Here is a 20,853-nt window from a genome sequence, read left to right as displayed (position 1 = left end):
TGTATGTACATATGTATATGTATATACTAACAAAAACTCCTCTATAGCCGATAAAGGATAAGATACTTATGATCCTTGGGGATGTTGTAGAACTCTCCCCATTCATGTCACATCCCAATGTTGGGATTTATGATAGAGCTATTGAAGCCTTGCATTTCTGAAGATGCAAAACATGAAAAGAAGATGAAAACTTAGAGATACAAAACATAGGAAGCAAAGAAAAGATTCATATACATATATATATATGTACATAACAAAGTATACGTATATACAAATAAAAACTTCTTCATAGGAGATAGACCAATAAATCTTCTCTCACACACTACAAAGGTTTTAATATCGTTACTGAACCCCATGCTGTTTTTCCAAAATGCTACAATTCCACTCGGTTCAACTCGTTTCAGACCAGCATTTGTCAATTCCAAGCTAATAATTGAATGGGAGAGGAAAAAGGCCTCCCCAACCACTTTCTCCTCTTCTTTTGAACTTCAAAAGGCTTGAAAGCGTTGGGAAGTAAGGAAAAGAAGGGGAAGGAGGGATTTTGTAGGCCAGATCTTCAGATTAAAGAAGAGAAAGGTAAATCTTCTTCCCACTCTTCTCTCCTTTCCTTAGCTTGAAGCCTAAAATATATTGAAAACTGCTGAAACAAGATGAGATCATGCCGAGCTATTTTATGTTGGTAAAATTTCATGATATGCTATACATCTAAGGATGATCGACACATACAAGAAGAAATCATGATTTTTTTGTTGATCATAGAATTTTCTAGATTAAAAATATATTTTTGGATTAAAAAAATAATTATTATTATTCTAAATTAAAAAATGGTAGCATGTGTATGTTACATGCATCTTTTATTGGCAGCAATTTGTCTAAATTTAGGCATGGTTATCCCTACCCGAATATAAGCCCAAATTTAAATAAATTTTAAAAATAAATCGTGATTAAGAGATGCCCATGAGCTGAAATAAAAAAATATGTAGTACTTATTCTAAACCCTAAACAATGGTAGGCTCTACGTTAATCCAAATCATTTTCTGGTATTTTTTAATTAAATATAAAGTTTTTAACTGAAAACTAACTAAAAATATTTAAACTAGTATTCTGTAATATATAAAATAGAAGTATTTTCTAAAGTAACTCAACCATTTTTTGCACCACAGTGTAAATTATCAAATTTTTTAAGGGTTTAATAACTTAAAAATTATTAATTCAACTAAAAATAATCAAAAATATAGCAACATGTATTCGAAATTGGGACATTTTCGGATAACATGCCTAGGTATGACATTATTAAGTGAAATTAAATTACAAAAGTCACTAATATGTGTAAAAATATATAACATTTTTTATTTTTTAAAAGGTATAAATTTATGGTAATGAATGAGGTGGTTTATGATGTGTTATCGTCATACTTGTAGAAATTGATTCAAGAAGAAGGATAAGAATGCTAACACTATTTGGAAACATGGTGTAATGATCTCAAGATGGCACCATTGAAGGTGCAAGTGGTGCGATGCAAAGTGGGGATGGGTACAATAATGAAATTAAAGCAGCATTTAGTTGGTGGTTGCCCCAAAGTAATTGCATGCACAAATGCCCAAAAGAGATTGGACAACTAATGAAAAAGCACTTGCATGGCTTTAAAAAAGGCAAGAAAAAAGTGAACAGGAACATGTAGAAATTGATCATCGGGCCAAGGAATCTGAGGGACTATGAGGTGTCAAATGCAGATGACATAGAAGATACCTAGATTCAGGCGGTCATACAGGATACTTTGAATAATCAGTGGCAAAGGGAGTACGTTGCCAAGCAAAGGGCATAATTTGGCCCCTCAAAGTACAAGGAAGGTTCTGATTCTGGATCCATTAGGGCATATCTAGGCTATAATGTCTAGTCAGTGAGAGTTTGTTGGCAAGGGTGGCAGCCAAATAGCACCTATCTTTGAAACTTTTATAGGCAAGAAAGGAATGAAGCCCGAAGAAACACCAATAGGGGCCATCATTCATGACTTAGATCCAATGCCTTCTATACTGAAGACTCAAAGCAATAAAGGATTGATTCCATGCTTGTTAAGAATAAGAAAAAGGGGAATTTAGAGAGCCATTGCTTCTTGGTTCCTCTATAATCATATCCTTGGAAATGCCGCAGACAACACCTACTAAAACTTTGCTATCAACTCCAATAAAGAAAGCCAACCAGACTGTCGATCCCCTAGACCGAGGAATATATACGGTGAGTTGCTTGATATATAGGCCCAAGTTGATATCATGACTATTTAGGCCTAGGTATTACATCCCCCCCCCAAAAAAAAAAAAAAAATTCGTCCTTGAAATTTTTTTTCTGGCCCGTCTTCAAAATTTAGGGTTAATTTTACCTCAAGTAATCATCATCCCCTAATTTCCGGATCAAGTGTTTCACCATAACATCAATTTATTGTTATAATCAATTTAAAAATAATTTAGACCGCTATGCTTCCGCTGCGCACTCTGATTTAAATCCATCTACGCAGTTATGTCAAATATAAGTTTCTAAGGCATATTACAATCAACAAAAATTATCGTCTCAATGTCCTTAATGTCTACCCAACTACATTCATCTTATATCTAATTTTGTGTCATAATTTATCCACTTATACTCTAATACCATATTAATTGTCATGCCCCAAAGTCAAGATCACGAGCCAAGGGGTCATGCCAACCATTGTATACTCATGGAAAACTCTTTCCCAAGTATACAAGGCATTACAAATATGATATCAATGCATCACAATGGAATTAAATTAAGTAACTAAAAGTCAAAATTTAATTAACAAATCCAACTAATAAATATATTTGAAAGTCTTTACATCAAATAAACGTCATGAATCTCATATATAGCCTACCTTTATAGTCCCATTCCCATATGCTCCCTACAAAATCTGGCTTTTTGTAAACTTATATATGCACTTACATCAAATGCTTAAGTGCACCACAGGCTTGGACTCACCATTTCAATCGATGGAAGTTATAGAGCATGTACACTAGGCCTATTAGAGTAATTATGCCTTGTTCACTCATCAAGGGCAAGGGCTTGAGTCTTTGAGTCTTAGTTTATGTTTTATCAGGTTTGAAGATTAAGAGCAGGAGATGTGAGTGCCACCCCCTCTCCTTGAAGTTAGGATGGCAGGAAGGCAATCCCCACATAGAAGGGGATATCATTTCCCTTCTAAGCATTAAATAAGGCACCAATATTCCAGCAAGCGATTCTCCAACATCTCTTTCTTCTCCTAATTTTTTAGGGGTCTGGCTGGAGATCGCCTCATAGTTTTGTAACAAAATCCCTCTCTAACTCTCTATCCCTCACACTCTACTCTCTTTTCCTTCCCTTGCTCCCTAAAGCAAGTCAAGCTTTGGATAAACCCTAGCTATGCCTTTCTAGTGAAAGAAGCAATTATGAGTGACAACGAAATGTGTGTACCAGTATTGGAAGCCATGCATTTAAATGTCTCCATCCAATCACACATATCAAGCTTATCTAACTGCTTAACATCCTAAACATCACATGCTTGATTTCTTGAGAAAATATTAGCATGCCACTATGCACTGTTAATCCCTAGGCACCTGCATCTTTTTTTCTGCATACTGCCCTCATGCTACACCTTCCTCCACCTGCTTAGCTCAAAAGCAAATTAGTCAGATGTTTGAGGAAGAAAATGGTGACAAAGAGGTGGAGCTGAAATCTTTGGGAAGTTTGTCTTTGTGAGCTGCATATTCTTTGTAAGTGCTATGAATGGTAATCTGACAAAGACAGGAGAAATTTTGAAGTAGCAGAAATAATTTTGAGCCATTCAAAATAAATCATAAGATTCTAGCCAGCTAACATGCAATTGCTTAAGTTGATAGTTTAGGTGATGATGAACTTCTTGATTCTTATGAAATTCAAACTCATGATTAGAGTGTCCAAAAAGCATAAAGGCATCAACATAACAGCTATCAAAAGATCTGAAATCTTTATTATCAAAAGCAAGGAAAAGAAAAGACTTAAGATTCAAAGAAAGGAGGAAAAAAAATCACAGGCTTGCTGGTGGACAGATCCAAAGGATGACTAAACACAATCCCACCTTCAGAGCAGCATCATTGAGTTGAAGCTTTTCCAATGCATCACGCAACTCAGGAAATCTATTACGAATAACAGAAAAAAAAAATAACATGCAGATATTGTAAATTAGCTAGGTAGTTGCTTGAACAATGAAATCAAAGGTAGTAAGAGGCCAATACTGATCAGCATCAACAGGGAATAGACCGCAAAACACCATGGGTCGGGCCTCCTCATATCCTGGCAAAGAGCTCTCTGCCCTTCTACCAAAGTGAGTAATTGTGTCACCAACCCTGGCATCTGCAACTGATCTTATTGAAGCTGAAAGATAGCCCACCTGAAAAGTTGGTGATTAGCAAGGCCAAGCAACACAATAAATAAATTAATTAATTAATTAGAAAGTGCAAGATATAGAATATAGACAGTATAGACCCTGTTCCATAAGTGGAACGCATTAGCAGTCCGCTCTCCGGTTGGGCAGTAAGGGTCGGAGAAGGACAATCACTCGTTCTTAAAACCAGCATTCTTAAGACCAAAGAGTCAGGCGGAAAAAGGGGGAGAGCTCTCCGTTCCTAGTTCTCGAGCAAGAATACTATTTCTATGTAAAATACCATTTATGGGTATTTCAATCGAAATACCAAAACAAGGCATTAGTTCTTTATCTCGTTCTTGATCATATTGTAATAGGATAATGAATCTATTTCTTCGTTTTTTCGCCAAGAAATCAGAATTTTCTTGGAGAATAGAAAGATATATGAAATTCCAATGACCATTGAAGTCGATCCGAGGCAAGTGTTCGAGAGTGGAATATGAGTAAGGTTTTGAGGTAATTGAAAAAAGCGAGAAAGTAGTAGCGAGTCACCATCCCATAGGACCTAAGCCTCGGTTTGGAAACGCTATTTAGATCAAAGAGTTGATTTAGCTTCAAAAGGAAGGTATCATATTCAAGTTAGGGATGAAAGAGTATCAATCACTCATGTTATGATCTTCTACATCCTAGGTCTCCCTGTTCCGTCATCTGGCTTATGTCACCTATTGATTCTAACAACTGATTGCAGAGTGATCATTCGGACCTTTCAATTCATAGATGTGGATCTCGGACCTATGAATGCACAAAATCTCATAGGTCATTTTCAAAAAGAGAATAAACAAAAGGAATTGTCCAGATATTAAAATTTTAATTTATAGCCATGGTGAATATCAGGAGATCTGGTTAGATGCCAATAAACTATCTCATCAAGAAATGACTGATGGAATTGAGTCAATAGCACACACCATGAAAACAAGAACTTGCTATACTGTTGATATCATTTATAGATACCTAAACTCTAATCTGCAGAAACACATGAACTAGTAGCAGGCAGAGAAAAACTTGTGAAGTAGCCATAAGACTAGAATTATAATAATCGAATGAAATCAGATTATTAGTTGCATTTTTAAATACTCAAGTATACCTCACCAGCATAAAGCTCATCTACTGGCAGTTGATTGGGTGACAAGACGCCAATTTCATCAGCAATGTAATCCTGATTATGTTGCAAAAGCAAAATTAATGTAGCATAGTGACCTTGTAATATTGTTGCAGTTTATATTGAGAAAAATGAACTGAGGGACATTTTTTGTAGAGTTAAAAGTGATCACTTGTCAGTTTAGAAAAAAGAAAAAAGCTCCCCAGTAAAAAACTTACAATAATAGACAATGTACTTAAATAACCAATATGCACTGATGGAGTACTTTCACAAATGTCATACAATTGGCTTTAAAAATCCAAATCCAACTAGCATTAAGAAAGAATATTAATATCTATTGAATATCCATATCATCCTGTTCAGCAATTACTATTCAACAGTATCTTCAAAATTATACAGCATTTCTCAACACTAAGGAATCTAAGGATAGTGTATTACCATCACTCATGCATTATAGCCTCATGGTTTCTATTCTGAATTCTATTAAAAAAAATCATACTCTGTATATAGTGCCATTTTGATGGATATTCCTGATGTCCCAGAACTCAAGTTTATATACTTCACCATTTTACATGTTTTAGCTGATTTTTTCATCTAAGCAAAACAGATTTCTGTAATTTGACAATATAAATATATCTGAGATGGTTAGCTATTAAACATGCTACTTAGGTGCTTGACTCAATTGCCAAACATCCAGCATCCTTAAGTGGTTGAACTTCAATATCCAAGAAAGCCTGATAGGATGACATATGCATAGGAAGCAAATATAAACTTCTCCCTTGTTAAAATACAAAGGCACGTTTACTACTAAATAGGGACCCTATACCAACGACCCCAGAACCAGAACCGGAGCCCGTGCCAGCCAGTCAGCAGTACAGTTCGGTACGGATCCATACTGTTCCGTGCCAGGCAGAACAAACAGGGCAGAGAAGGGGAGAGGGAGAAGAAAGAGAGGAAGAGAGGGGGAAGAGAAGGAGAGGAAGAGAAAGAGAGGGCCTCTGGCAACCGAGGTTGGAGGAGGGCCTCCACCCTCCTCCCGTGCAAAATAGGGGTTCGCCCTTGTTTTCCAATTTTTTTGGCTTTTATCGTGCAAACTGGGTTGCCGGCTTCGCCCTTTTTTGTTTTTCTTTTTTATAATTTCAGTTGAAGTCGGCAACAATCGAAATTATAAAAAACAAAAAAAAAGGCAAAGTCGGCAACCCAATTGCCAACTTCCCGCAAAAAAAGCCAAAAAAAAATAGAGAAACAAGGGCAAACCATGGTTTCACATGAGAGGAGGGCGAAGGCCCTCCAGCCTCAGCCGTCCTCAAGTCCCTTGGCATGGGCTCACTGGCCGTTGGAGATGCCCGACAGCAGCGCCATTCGTCCAGAGGCCTCTAACAGCCTCCGAACACCTGGTAAGGCTCTCCTCCTCTCTCCTTCCCTCCCTCCGCCCATACCAAGCTCGGCAAGAGCTCGAATGACCTTCAGTGGCCATCGAAGGCCCTCTCTTCCTCTCCCCCTCCTATCTCCCCTCTCTCTTTCTTTCTTCTCCCTCCCTCTAAGACGGCCACTGTGCTGTTTTATATGTCAGAACTGGATCGGTTTCCCGCCAATATGGTTCGGCGCATCGAAACTATCTGGTTCGAGATGATTTCGAGAACAATGCCCTATACCATGTAATGGTTTTGCATGGTGAGCAATGACCCTATCATATTTTAGGAGATCACTCCCCACACATTCTCCTAAATTTTGAATGTAGAGCTTTGAAAAATTGAGATGTATCGTGTAACAATATGGGATGGGTACATTACACACTATGTCAAGGATCTTGCCTACAAAGAGTATCAATAGGCACTAATCTTGGAAACAGGCCTGGACTACAGCCCAACAACCATTGGCCTAGGCTGAATTCTAGCCAGGCATAGCACCAGACTTTAGGCCGGGTTTCTATAGGCTCAGGTCAAGCTTGCACCTAAAATTTAAGACCCGAAAAGATCCAGGCCACATTCCAGCAATTATTGGCCCAAAGCCCAAACCATATTTTTATTTTTATATTATATTTTTTATATTTTAAATCCAGGTCATCCATTTTGAATAGATGGATGCAATCTAATATCCCAAAGAGAAATCCTCACCCACTTTGTTTCCAAACCTCATCTCATAGCTAAGGTACCTGTTGCCGTCGAAATCTGAAACTCGATCGAAAAGACTGGAGTGGTGGCGCATCCTGCCGAAAAGAAATCCTGCAAAGCAAGCCCTAGTCGGAGTTGGCTCCAGCGGAAACCCTCTGATGCTCAAATCAGAAATCAAAAAAACAGATGAGTATAGTGGACTACTCGTGCGCATACCTTAGGGGTCCCCTGGAGGTCTTTCTGTAAGCAAAGGTTGGAAAATAATTTTAGGTAGGTTACGTGGCCGATTTAGACACGATATAGTGGGACTTTCGGCCGAAATTTCTGAGATTGGATGGTGGTTACACCTGCCTTATCAATTCTGAAACCATCATGGGCATCCTTGAAATTTGAAATAAGGATGCGAATTGGGTTGGATCAGCTTCTTTCGTTGAGACTTCAGCATGATCCGATGGAGACAGATGCCGAAGAAAAGAAGCGACTGGAGTCAACTGCATTCAGTAAGATAAGACTGGTGAAGGCTGAAATGCGTCTGCAGCTAAAGTAGAAGGTTGGCCAATTTAGATGTCCAATTGTCTGCAGATATTGGACAGATATCAAAAGTCGGTTGCCATGAAAGCTGGGACAGGCTTGATACCGAAGTCGGGATGAGACCGAAGTTAGGACCGACTGATCCCGAGTGTTCTGCTTTGAGGGGTCTTTGGGAGTTAAGGATCGTCAAGGGCCGAAGCTAGGATCGGGGGGTCCCAAGTTGTACATTGGATGACTTCAGATGCTTCTTATATGGTGCAAGGGAAATATATTCCTTCAGGATCACACACTTCCATTCCTGACTGCGCCGTGACATCGACCTTGTATATCATATCATCTGTCCTTCTGTTAATCCATGTTTTCGGCCTAAGTGATAAATTTCCTCCCAACATATGCCCCTACTCCCGAATTCGGTGCGGATGGAGTACATGAGCTCAGATTTGTCGAAGACATGCTGTCCTTCCAATGAAACGGCGCTTGTGGTTCTTGGTGTTGGGTTTCCTAGTGATTAGCATGCAAATTTTTTTATCTCATGAAAACACGCAGCGGAAAGGTAAAATTAAAACAAGTTTAATTTTATTCATGCTCGGGTCTAATCCTACAATCACCTACGGATCGTTTAACATGCTACGAAACAAATATTTTAGATCTAAAGATTAAAACAGAGAAGGAAGAATGATTACCTTAATCGCTATCCTTTCTTCTTACTCAGATCGGATCCGATGGATGTTCGGAGTTTCTATCGTAGCCACGAAGCGTCCGGCCTCTACTGGTATCCACACGGAGATGGTTTGATCGAAACACCAAGGCCATCGGAGTGCTAGTACCTTGCAGGCCTCGCTCCTTGGCTTGGATCTGAATCTCTTTTAGTTCTCGAAGAGGACAAACGCTACGTGAACCCTTATGCACAGATCTGACGCACAGATCTGACGAGATCTGAATAAGATGCCAAGAAGAAGAAGAACACTTCTTCTTCTCTTCCTCTCTCTCTAATCTTTCTCTCTCTTAGACCTTATCTATGGAGAAGAGGTGGGGCATTTGGATGAAGAAGGAAAAAGGGATGGCGTTGAGAGATGTCTTGTGGCTAGGAAGAGATTAGTGCACGCACACCCAAAAAAATCCTTACGCTACCTTATTTTTGTCATACAAAAATAATACTTCAATGCCCCATTCAGATCAGATTTGATTCCCTTCCATATTTGAATCGAATTCAAATAGGAAGTAGAGTCAAAAAGATAAAGAAAGTCCCAGAAAAGTGGGGCGCCAATAGTTGGTGCTCCTTTAGCCTTCATGCACGCAAAGGAGACAAGGGGGCGCATCTTCACAAGCCCCTCCTTTCTGACGTGAAATAAGAGAGAGAAGCCCAGTAACTTTGGGCTTAGGCACCTGTTTCAATCTGATTTCAAATTGAGTTTAATTCGAATCTGATTCGAATGAAATTCGAAAAGATTGTCAATCCTAATCTAATCAGGATTGAAATCCAAGTCCAATTTGGATAATTAAACCCAATTAGCCTTAAATTAAGTCAAACCCAATCAAATTAAATCTGATTTAAATTAATTAGAACTTGATCCATAATTTAATTAAGCCCAATTATAATGTAACACTTGTAATTAAGTTTTTTATGCTAACAATTAGCGGTTACTAAATATGTAACCCTTACATAATTAACAATTTCTTAATTTAAACCATCAATCCAATTGATAATTTGATTATGATCCAAGCCATTGATCAGGTCAAGCTCCTTTTATTTGTGACCCCTCAAGTTCTATTCTGTTTGCTAGTGAGACATGCCATGATCTCCATCACTGTATCACCAAATCTCCTTTCGATGGACAAGAATGATTCCAACTCAACCCAACAAGGATCGTTGATCCGAAAACCACCCTAGTGAGTTCTCACAATCCACCAGTGACGTCTAGCAGCATATAATGGCAACCCAGTGAACAAAAAAATCTGAAATCCTTGGTGTGGTTACCGTATGATCAAGTTCTTTTATCGAGAGTCCCGACATGATGCAGATCATAAAAACTCATCAAATCCTAAGCATCCATCATATGCCAAACTTAATTAGCTTGAGTTCAATCGTGAATCCTATGGAAACTCCTTTTCATTATCACGTTGCTGTGGCCACAAACTTAAGGACTCAACTACTAAGACCGATAGGTCCTCTATAAGTGCACTCCTACTCCTACAGCAAAGTTACTGCAGCCAACGAACACCACAAGACCCCAAATGGCTAAAGACCATATTTATGTGTTGTCAAACTATAGCAACCCCACTGTGAGCAGTCGAGGTACCGCAGGTCAAAAAACTACTCACACAATTACAGCATTGAGATAGTCACTGATGAGTGAGTAGATATTTAAATGACTTTTCATTCTTGATCACACTCAGTATCGTTGTTCCCTAACAACCACGTGCACTCTTGCTCCAGTGTCCCCATAATGTAGACTCAAGACCCATCTACCCAAAGAAAAGCGATCCGTGCACCAATCTTAGCAGATCAATCATCGTCCCCATGATAATCATCGATTGGGAGCAGTTTAGGAATTAATCTACAATGACACGTCTTAAATTCTTAATTCTTAAGAATGTGTCATTGACCATTAACTCTTAGGACGATTCTAGGACACATTACTCTAGAATAAAAATAAATACCCATTTTACTAATTTCTAAGATCAAGTACAAAAAATATATCCTGAAATTAATACAATATGTCAGCCAACAATTGGCTTTCCAGATCATACATCCAACAATCTCCAACTTGACCTAAAGCCAATTGCCTGCAAACCTAAGTCCCATCTTCTCAAGATGGACTTCAGTCTTCAGCTGGTTAAATGGCTTAGTCAATGGATCCACCACATTATCCATGGGATTTACTCTCTTCACCTTGACATCTTCCATGTCGAGGTAGTCACGTATTATTTGAAGCCACCTTTATATGTACTTGGTATTCTGGTGAGACCCAGGTTCCACTAGCTAAGGGCTATGATGCTGAAATTGTCACTATGATGACATCTCATGACATCAAATTGCGACAAAATTATTTGGACTAGAAGACCTTACCTAGCACTTTTGGAAACGGTGACTAACTCAGCTTCCATAGGACCTGTAATGATTGGTTATTTGGAATTCTTCCAATCTATTAATTTTCACATTGCACACATCCTGATGTAGACTCTCTACCATCAATGTCAGATGCTAAATCTGAATTTGTGTATCCTTAAACCCCCTTACACAAACCCTCTTCTAAAAATCAAAAATAAATTCTTAGTACTTCTCGAGTACTTAAGGATATTTTTCACAGCTATCTAATGTCGTACATCTGGATTCGACTGATATCTGCTCATGACACTCACAGCAAGATTATATCAAGTCGAGTATATAGCATCGCATTCATGAGGCTTCCTATAGCCGAAACATAGGGGATCTAGTTCATGAGCTAAATCTCCTCAGATGTGTTTAGACATCTTCTTGGAGAAACACATGCCTTGCCTAAGGAGTAAAAATCCTTTTTTGAAGTTTCTATGCTGAACCTCTTCAGCACCTCCTTTATGTACATTTTTTGTAATAGGCTTAGCATCCTTTTAGATCTATCTCTATACACCTTTATCCCAAGGATATAAGATGCTTCCCAAGATTTTTATGGAAAATTTCTTAGACAACCATATTTTAACCAAAATCAGTATGGAAACATCTTTCCTAATCAGAAGAATCTCATCCTCCCACTGACCCTCACATGGCTCTTTCATTCTTGATAAAATCAAACAATTTGATCACATCGAATAAACCAACTCCGAGATGCTTGTTTCAATCTATTGCAGCTTTCTTATCTTATGATCTCCATCACTGAAAGTGAAATCCAAAAGACTGCCCTTTATAGATATCTTTCTCAAGATATTCATTCAGAGAGGCAATTTTCACATCCATTATCTGATTCATAATCATGGTATGCCGCAAAATCAAGCAATGTCCGGATGGATTTTAGCATGGCTACAGACAAAATCTCCAGATAGTCAATGCTTTCTCATTGATTATAATTTTTCACCATAAGCCTCGCTTATAGATCTCTACCCATCCATCCGAACCTATCTTCCTTTTGTAGATCCTTAAGCATCCAATAGATACTATACTTTTTGGTGGATCTACTAAGGTCAGACTTAGCTGGAATGCATCAAGTCAATCTTTGACTTTATTGCTTCCATCCATTTCTCGAAATCAATGTCTAACATCACCTCATTATAAATTTTTGGGATCATCCCCATGTTCCCTATTTTCCATGAGGAGCATTTCCTCTACTTTGTCAGAATACCTTAAGTATCTTTCAAGAGGATGGAAAATCCTGCTCGATCTATGAGGTGGAAAAGGTCCTACACTAACTGGCTCAGATTGAATGGGTTCAGTTAGATCATCAGCTCGTTGTTCTTCAGAGACTCTCTTCGAGCTCAATTTTCTCTTACATCTTGGACAAACTATTTTCCAAGAACATAGTATGATGGGTCACAATCACATTGTGATCCACTAGGAAGTACATTTAGAACCCTAACAACTCTTTAGGATATCTTATAAAATAAGCCTTTACAAACCTAGCCTCTGACTTGTTTGCCTGTTGTCTTTCGGCATGGGCTGACAATTCCAAATCTTGAGATGATCAAGATTCGGTTTCTTACCATGCTACATCTCATATGGTGTGGTAGGAACGGATTTAGAGAGAACCCCATTCAATAGATTAAAGTATGTCCCTAAAGAAATAAGAGTTAGTGAGTAAACCTCATAATAGTCCGAACCATATCCAATAGGATCTTTTTCCTCCTCTTCGATACCCCATTAAGGTGTACTAGGAAGAGTCCATTATGAATCTATGCCGTTTTTCTTGAGATATATTAGAAACTCCTACTAAGGCATACAACTCTTCAATCTCATCGAAGAACCTTAAGGATTTTTTTAATTTTCTTCTTTACCTTGTACCTGAATTTTTTGAACTTTTCAATACTTCAAAACTTATGTCTCACACATGTACCCATACCATGAGAAATCAACAGTAAAGGCGATGAAGTAAAGAAAATCATCCCTAGCCAGCTCATCAAATGGGCTACTTACATCTGAATGTATTAGGAGAAGTATTTTAGTGGTCCTCTCCCCTAAATCCCACAAAGGGTAGTTTGGTCATTTTTTCTTAAAGACAGGATGCACAAACTGGGTATGACTCAGAACTCAGTGAGTCAAGGATCCCATCCTTTTTCAGTTTGTATATCCTGTCCTCTCCAAAATGACCGAACCTGAAGTACCACCTATACTCATGATTTATCTCATCCTTAGATCTCTCATATCCTACGGCACTCACTATTTACTCGAATGCATCAGTATGCAAACAGATCTGACATACCTTCACAAGGTGTGTCCCCCTTCTTCTTTAAGCTATCCAGGTAAAAGGATAATTCCTCTCCGAGTGGCCGTCAACACTGCAGTGGAAACACTTTCCCTTGCATGACTCCTCGAGAAGATCCTTCTTTGGCTCATTCTCCCGTAGACCTCTTGTTCCAACAAACTCTCTCTTGTAACTAGATGCCATTCTACAACAAGAACATAGCCTCTTGAACTTTTCAAGGTCCTCTAAGTAATCACCAACATGTTCGCAATTTCTGTAATGTGCTATCAATCTTGTTCATATAGTAGTTTACAATAAACTGACCAAATGAACTACTAAGGGACCGTTACATCAAATACACTTGCAGCTCCTTAAGCATGGTCATCTCGAGTTTCTCAAACTCTTTCAAACCCTTAATCATTGACAAATAATGATCATGAATGGACTGCCCAAGCGTAGTCTGACTCTGCTCACCATACAACTCTTGCAGGTGAGTTATCATAGCCCTAAAGTTTTGATGTCCTCATGCTAGGCCTTGAGGCCAAGATATAGCACCTAACCAAATTGCCATCATTCGTCCATTTATCAAGCACTGAATATTTCAACGATTGGATGGTTTAGTAATATAGGAAAATCCTGGTCTAAAACATACCCTAACTTTTTCTGAATTCAAAACTATTCTAAAGTTCCTAAGCCAGTCGATTGTAGTTCATCCCAGTTAATCGATTGAACCCTATAATTCGAACTAAGGGGTTTGAAGCTGAGTTATGAACTGAAGAAAGAAAAGGATTTTAATTAGATGTTTGTACTTAATCACTATATGTTATAAGGACTTTAAGAAATAAATTAGACTCCCACTATTATCATGGATCTCTCACACTCCCCGTGGAGATGCGAAAACCCTTACGTGACTAGGGTTACTAGTGGGTACTGCGGTCCCACCAATATGCATGCACCTCACCATGCTCGATTATTGGGCTATGCTATACAATGAGTGGACAACTATTGTCCAATGCTTCTCAAATATGATGCAGCGATTGGTCTCTAAGTCATGGAGCCTCAACATGCCCGTTTATTGGCCCAATCCTTAGTTAAGTCAGACCCACCATTCAATGCATAGGTAAATCCATCATTAGGTCCCTCAACGTGTCCGTTTATTAGGCCTAACCCCATCAATACCTAGCAACATCTCATGTTAATAGGGTGGTTGCGTCTTTCCGATGCAATTGAACCACTATAACCAGTCAAGAACAATCAACACCAGTAGGACGCTCGCACTCCCACAACAATGGAAGACCATTAGACTTAATATTTGTGGGGAGGTTTTGATTTAGGTCTCTTCTACATAGTCATATACATCTCATGTAAATGACTGGTCTAGTTCAGATCAACACATCTCATGTCTAACTAACAAAATTTAAGTCAGCACATCTCATGTCTGATTAACCTAATTTAGGTGAGCACATCTTATGTCTGATTAATCTGATTTAAGTCAGCACATCTCATGTCTGACTAACCTGATTTAGGTCAACACATCTCATATCTGACTAACCTAATTTAGATCAGCACATCTCATATCTGGCTGATCAGGTTTAAATCAGCACAATCTCATGTCTGACGATCCTAGTCAGCATGGGTGAACACGAATGACCAAGCAATCTTATTCAAAACTTAATCGACTAAGTTGGCCAGGTAAGTGAGATCGATGGAAGGGTTCGCTGATGCTTGCCTTAAACACCATCGGAATGGCCAGATAAGCATGCTCCTAATTAAAAACCACTGATCGAGTCTTGCCTTAGACACCAATTGGTCAATTAAAATTGAATAGGTCAACCCAATTATTCGAGCTCGATCCATTGAGCCAATTCGGTCTTAAGTCAATCAATTCACATCAAAATATAAATCGATGCGACCAACTACAACTCAGCTCGATCTTGAGCCTCTTTGATCTAATCCTAATCAACAATTGATTAGATTCGATCAATAGCTCAAAATCGGCAATGGGTTGTAACTTGATCTAATCAATGACCTTAATTGTAGTTCAATCATTAGACCTAATTGTTCAACCCATACCCTCATGCATAACTTAAAATTCAGATGCTAAAAACAATTTTTAGATTGGGTTTAAGTGCATAAATTAATGGTTTATGATCTCGAAATAATTTCAGACCTAAACCTAATATCATATATCACATATATGGTTATTTTAGATCAAAAATTAAGTATCACATATCGCATATATGAAAATTCAGATCTAAAACTAACCAACCACATATCATATACATGCAAATCAGATCTAAAAAAATATTAAAACTAATTGAAAACACCTTTTCAAGACCATTTAACATCTTAAATTCAGATCTAACAATTTAGGATTAACTTGTTTTGGAAATGATTTTTAAAACTGATAAATTTTTCGCAGTTCTTCCTCTTGATTCATGCAAGTACCTCTTCCACTATAGTCCTTTATGGCAGGACGGCCTTTATCATGGATCTCAAAGAGAACTAGGCTACTAGGTTTTTAATTCTACACTAACATACCATATATGCATGTAAAATTCAGATCTATGTATCATATACATGAAATCAGATTTCAGATCTTATTTAAATCAGCAAATCATAAATAAATATCTTTAAAATCTGAAACTAACTTTCAGATCTAAAAAAAAATCAGATCTGAATTTATTTCATACATGTTAAAAACCCGTGGCTCTGATACCACTCTTGGGTTTCCTGATGATTAGCAAGCAGATTTTTTTTATCTCATGAAAATACACAACGAAAAGGTAAAATTAAAATAATTTTAATTTTATTCATGCTCGAATCTAATCCTACAATCACCTAGGAATCGTTTTACATGCTTTGAAATAAATATTTCAGATCTGAAAATTAAAATAGAGAAGGAAGAATGATTACCTTAATTGCTATCCTTTCTTCTTACTCGGATCAGATCCGGCGGATGTCCGAGGTTTCTATCATAGCCGGGCAGAAGCCCGGCCTCTGCTGGTATCCACACGAAAACGGTCTGATCGAAGCATCAAGGCCACTGGAGTGCTAGACCTTGCAGGCGTTGCTCCTTGGCTTGGATCTGAATCGCTTCTTCTAGATCTCGAAGAGGACAAAGGCTGCGCGAACCCCTACGTGTAAATCTAATGGGATCTGAACAGGATGCCAAGAAGAGGAAGAAGAACCCTTCTTCTCTTCCTCTCACTCTAATCTTTCTCTCTCAAATCTTATTTATGGAGAAAAGGTGGAGCGTTGGGATGCAGAAGCAAAAAGGGATGGCATTGACAGATGTCTTGCAGCTAGGAAGAGATCAGCGCACGCACACCCAAAAAAAATCCTCACGCTACCTTATTTTTGTCGCACAAAAATAATACTTTAACACCCCATTCAGATCAAATTTGATTTCCTTCCATATTTGAATCGAATTCAAATAGGAAGTAGAGTCAAAAAGGGAGAGAGAGTCTTAAAAAGGTGGGGCGCCAATAGAAAGTAAAGTCAAAAATGGAGAGAAAGTCCAAGAAAGGTGGGGCGCCAATAGGGAGAGAGAGTCTCAGAAAGGTGGGGCGCCAATAGAAAGTAGAGTCAAAAATGGAGAGAGAGTCCCAGAAAGGTGGGGCGCCAACTATTGGTGCCCCTTTAGCCTTCCCACGTGCAAGGGAGAAAGGGGGGCGCGTCTTCACGCACGCCTACCTCTTTCTGATGTGAATAAGAGAGAGAAGCCCAGTAACTTTGGGCTTAGGCATCTTTTCAATCTGATTTCAAATTGGGTTTAATTCGAATCCATTTCGAACCCGATTCAAATCAAATTCGAAAAGACTGACAATCCTAATCTAATCAAGATTGAAATCTAAATCCAACTTAGATAATTAAATTCAATTAGCCTTAAATTAAGTCAAGCTCAATTAAATTAAATCTGATTTAAATTAATTAAAATTTGATCCATAATTTAATTAAGCCCAATTACAATGCAACACTTGCAATTAAGTCACTTATGCTAACAATTAGCAGTTACTAAATATGTAACCCTTACATAATTAGCAGTTTCTTAATTCAAACTACCAATCCAATTAATAATTTGATTATGATCCAAACAATTGATCAGGTCAAGCTCAAGCTCCTTTTGTATATGACCTCTCAGATTCTATTCTGTCTAGTAATGAGACATATCGTGATCTCCATCACAGTATTATCGAAACTTCTTTCGATGGATAAGAACGATTCCAACTCAATCCAACAAAAATCGTTGATCCGAAAATAATCCTAGTGAGTTCTCATAATCCACCAATGATGCCTAGTAGCATGTAATGGCAATCCAACATAATAGAAAAATCTGAACCCTTAAGTGTAGTTACCGTGTGATCAAATTCTTCTATCGAGAGTCCCGACAGGATGCAGATCATGAAAACTCGTCCAACTCTAAGCATCCGTCATATACCAGACTTAATTAGCTTGAGTCCAATCGTGAATCTCATAAAAATTCCTTTTCATTATCACACTGTTGTGGCCACAGACTTAAGGATAGCCTCTTAGGTCGCATAAGACTACTCCTCAACTACTAAGACCGAGAGATCCCTTATAAGTGCAGTCCTACTCCAACAGCGAACTTACTGCAGCCAACGAACACCATAAGACCTCGAATGGCTAGGGATCATGTTTGTATTGTCAAACTACAGCAATCCCAATGTGAGCAGTCGAGGCACCACAGATCAAAGAACTACTCATACAACTACAGCATGAAGATAGTCACTGACGAACGAGTAGATATCCAAGTGACTTTTCGTTTTTGATTGCATTCAGTACCGTTGTTCTCTAACAACCACCTGCACTCTCGCTCCAGTATCCCCACATTATAGACTCAAGATTCATCTACCCAAAGGAAAGCAATCCATGTACCAATCCATGTACCAATCTCATCGATTGGGAGCAATTTAGGAATTAATCTATAATGACACGTGTCTTAAATTTTTAACTCTTGAAAATATATCATTGACCTTTAACTCCTCGAATGATTCTAGGACACATTACTCTAGAATAGACATAATTGCCCATTTTATTAATTTTTAAGATCAAGTACAAAAAATATATCCTAAAATTAATACAATGTGTCAGCCAACAATTGGCTTTCCAGATCATACATCCAACACTTGGGCAAGGCGACTGTCATATCAACAAAAATTTGAATAGTATACCTTGTTTTTCGCACAAATTAATAATGGACCGACTGACGTCTCCTGCACGCCAACAAAATCATGCCAAATTTCGATCATCAAACGATTGGATAGGTTGGTATCCGAACGGTTTTGATCTTCTACACCTATAAAAGAAGATGATGTTTCCTGTCTTTTTCTTTCATGTTTCCAGACTCTTCCAAGCTTTTTCTTTCTCTCTCCTAGTTCTCTTCCTCGTTTCGAGAGCTTGTCCGATCACCGACGGCTCCACTTTGGATCACTACCCTTGTTTCTTGCAGAATCACTGTCTTCGTCTCTTGTATCGAGTCGCTGCAGGTTGATCTCCTTCTCTTATTTTATTTTTCTTTTGTTTCTTTAGTCCGATCGCCCTTCTGTTTTGTTTTTCTTTCTTTACGTCTCCTAATGGCGGGTTCCAAGAGTCTCACTGAGAACTGATCTTCTGAGTCATCTTCCTCTTTTGGGGAAGCTCCTGTCAGTGTGGGCGAAGGGCGTGGTATTACACCCCCTTTCGTTCCTAATACAATCGGATCCAGATTGGGCACAAAGGATTTGGGCGTCATCCGTGCTCGATATGGGATCTCGACTACCTTCGAGTGAGTCTCTTAGGCCAAGTGGTAGAGTCGGCAATCCTCCCTCAGGTAGGATCAACCTGTATGAAGAGGCTTTTAAAGTCAGACTTAGACTTCCTATCCATCCCTTCATTGTCGAGCTCTTCCATTTTTTTTATCTTTCTTTTTGTTCTATCATCCCTAACTCCTTCCATTTCATCATCGGTTTTCTTTTTCTCCATTCTAAAATTGGAGTCCAACATTCTCTCTCTTTTTCGATCATTCTATACTGCAAAGAGGCATACCGATGATTGATGGTACGTCTCTCTTCTAAGAGGTCTCTGCTTGATAAAAAGGGCTCCTTCGGTGCATGGTCGGAAGGATCGGTTTTTTTTTTTGTTTCGAGTCCTGCAGAAGATTGGAGATTTTTATACTAGGATTGGCCAACGAATTCTGCCTTCCGGATCCCGACGCTTGGAGATGAAGACTTAGAGCACTCCGCAATCTTAAAGGGATATAGAGTTCCCCTATTAAAGGAGTTGTTATCAGAGCAAGCTCTCTTCAATGCTGGCATCAGTCCAGTTGACCCCAAAGATGAGGATTTCTCCAATCTTCCCGTTGCTTGTTCTTCTTATTTTTACAGATGCTAACTCCTCTATTGCAGAAATGAAGTCTGAAGAAGTGAAAAGACTATTAAGAGATTCGTCGAAGAGGAAGGTGCCCTCTTCGTTCACCGATGCTCAGAAAAAGTCCAAGACTTCGAGCGAAAGTAGCAAAAAAGTGGTCCCCCGAACTTCAGCTCTGGAGGGGGCTATTTTGGTTTCTCCCCTTCAAACTCCACCCCCGAAGCCAGTTGCGCTCCCTGCCCCCTAGACCGATTCAACCCAGACGAAGTCAGACTCAATCGAGAGGTCAAAGGACCAAAGACAAGGTTCAGGTTCATCATCCACCAAGGACATTTTCGACAATTGGAAGACTACCCACAGTATCTTCCAGAATATTCTTTTTGATTTCGGCCTGAAAAAGGTCAAAAGAGAGAGAGCTGCATGAGGCAGAAGAGGCGGATGGTTTCCTCCATTGTACGAGTAAGCTCGCCCTCATTTCTGCCTTTCCTCCCCCCCTTTTTTCTGATCTCTTGCTCTGTGGGTACAGATGGGTCACTACGTTGCAGCCCTCATAAACAGGATAGGTGAGGCCGAGGGGGAACTGATCAAAATGTTAGAAAATCGGATAGGCAGTATGTGTAGATTTCAAAACTTTTTTGAAAACGCAGCGGAAAACAAAATGAGTTAAACCCTTTAACCCCACATGCATAAGATCAAATCTTAATCCTACCCAAGCCCAGAAGAAAAACACATATATAATCTGAAATTTAGAGATAAGTATGAGATCGGATCTCTATACCTTAGCACAAGTAAATATTCACCGCTTTCGATGATCACAGATTCGTAAATACTAGAGCCGCACCATGTCCGACCTCTATGGATATCCATCAGGATCAATCTCGAACTGATCTCCTCGTAGTAGAATCTTCTTCCAAGAAGAAC

At 38.8% G+C, this 20,853-nt stretch overlaps 1 protein-coding gene across 8 annotated transcripts in view; it reads right to left on the bottom strand.

The window, feature by feature from the left end:
- LOC105032953 (translation factor GUF1 homolog, chloroplastic) overlaps window positions 1–20,853 on the bottom strand; it is a 178,792-nt gene that overhangs the window by 47,241 nt on the left and 110,698 nt on the right. For 6 of the 8 annotated variants that reach the window (XM_010907558.4, XM_029261168.2, XM_073253778.1 and 3 more), the window contains 3 exons: window positions 5,532–5,603; window positions 4,260–4,414; window positions 4,103–4,160 (listed from right to left, as the gene is read on the bottom strand). In XM_010907558.4, coding sequence (XP_010905860.1) covers window positions 4,103–4,160; window positions 4,260–4,414; window positions 5,532–5,603 — 285 coding nt within the window. The remainder of the gene's footprint in view (window positions 1–4,102; window positions 4,161–4,259; window positions 4,415–5,531; window positions 5,604–20,853) is intronic. The other 2 variants (XM_073253777.1, XM_073253779.1) reach the window with 2 other exon arrangements.

This window comes from Elaeis guineensis, chromosome 3 (assembly GCF_000442705.2).
Source record: "Elaeis guineensis isolate ETL-2024a chromosome 3, EG11, whole genome shotgun sequence".
Lineage (NCBI taxonomy): Eukaryota > Viridiplantae > Streptophyta > Magnoliopsida > Arecales > Arecaceae > Elaeis > Elaeis guineensis.
Note: the sequence above shows the minus strand (reverse complement) of the source record. Positions and strands in the feature narration are given on the sequence as shown.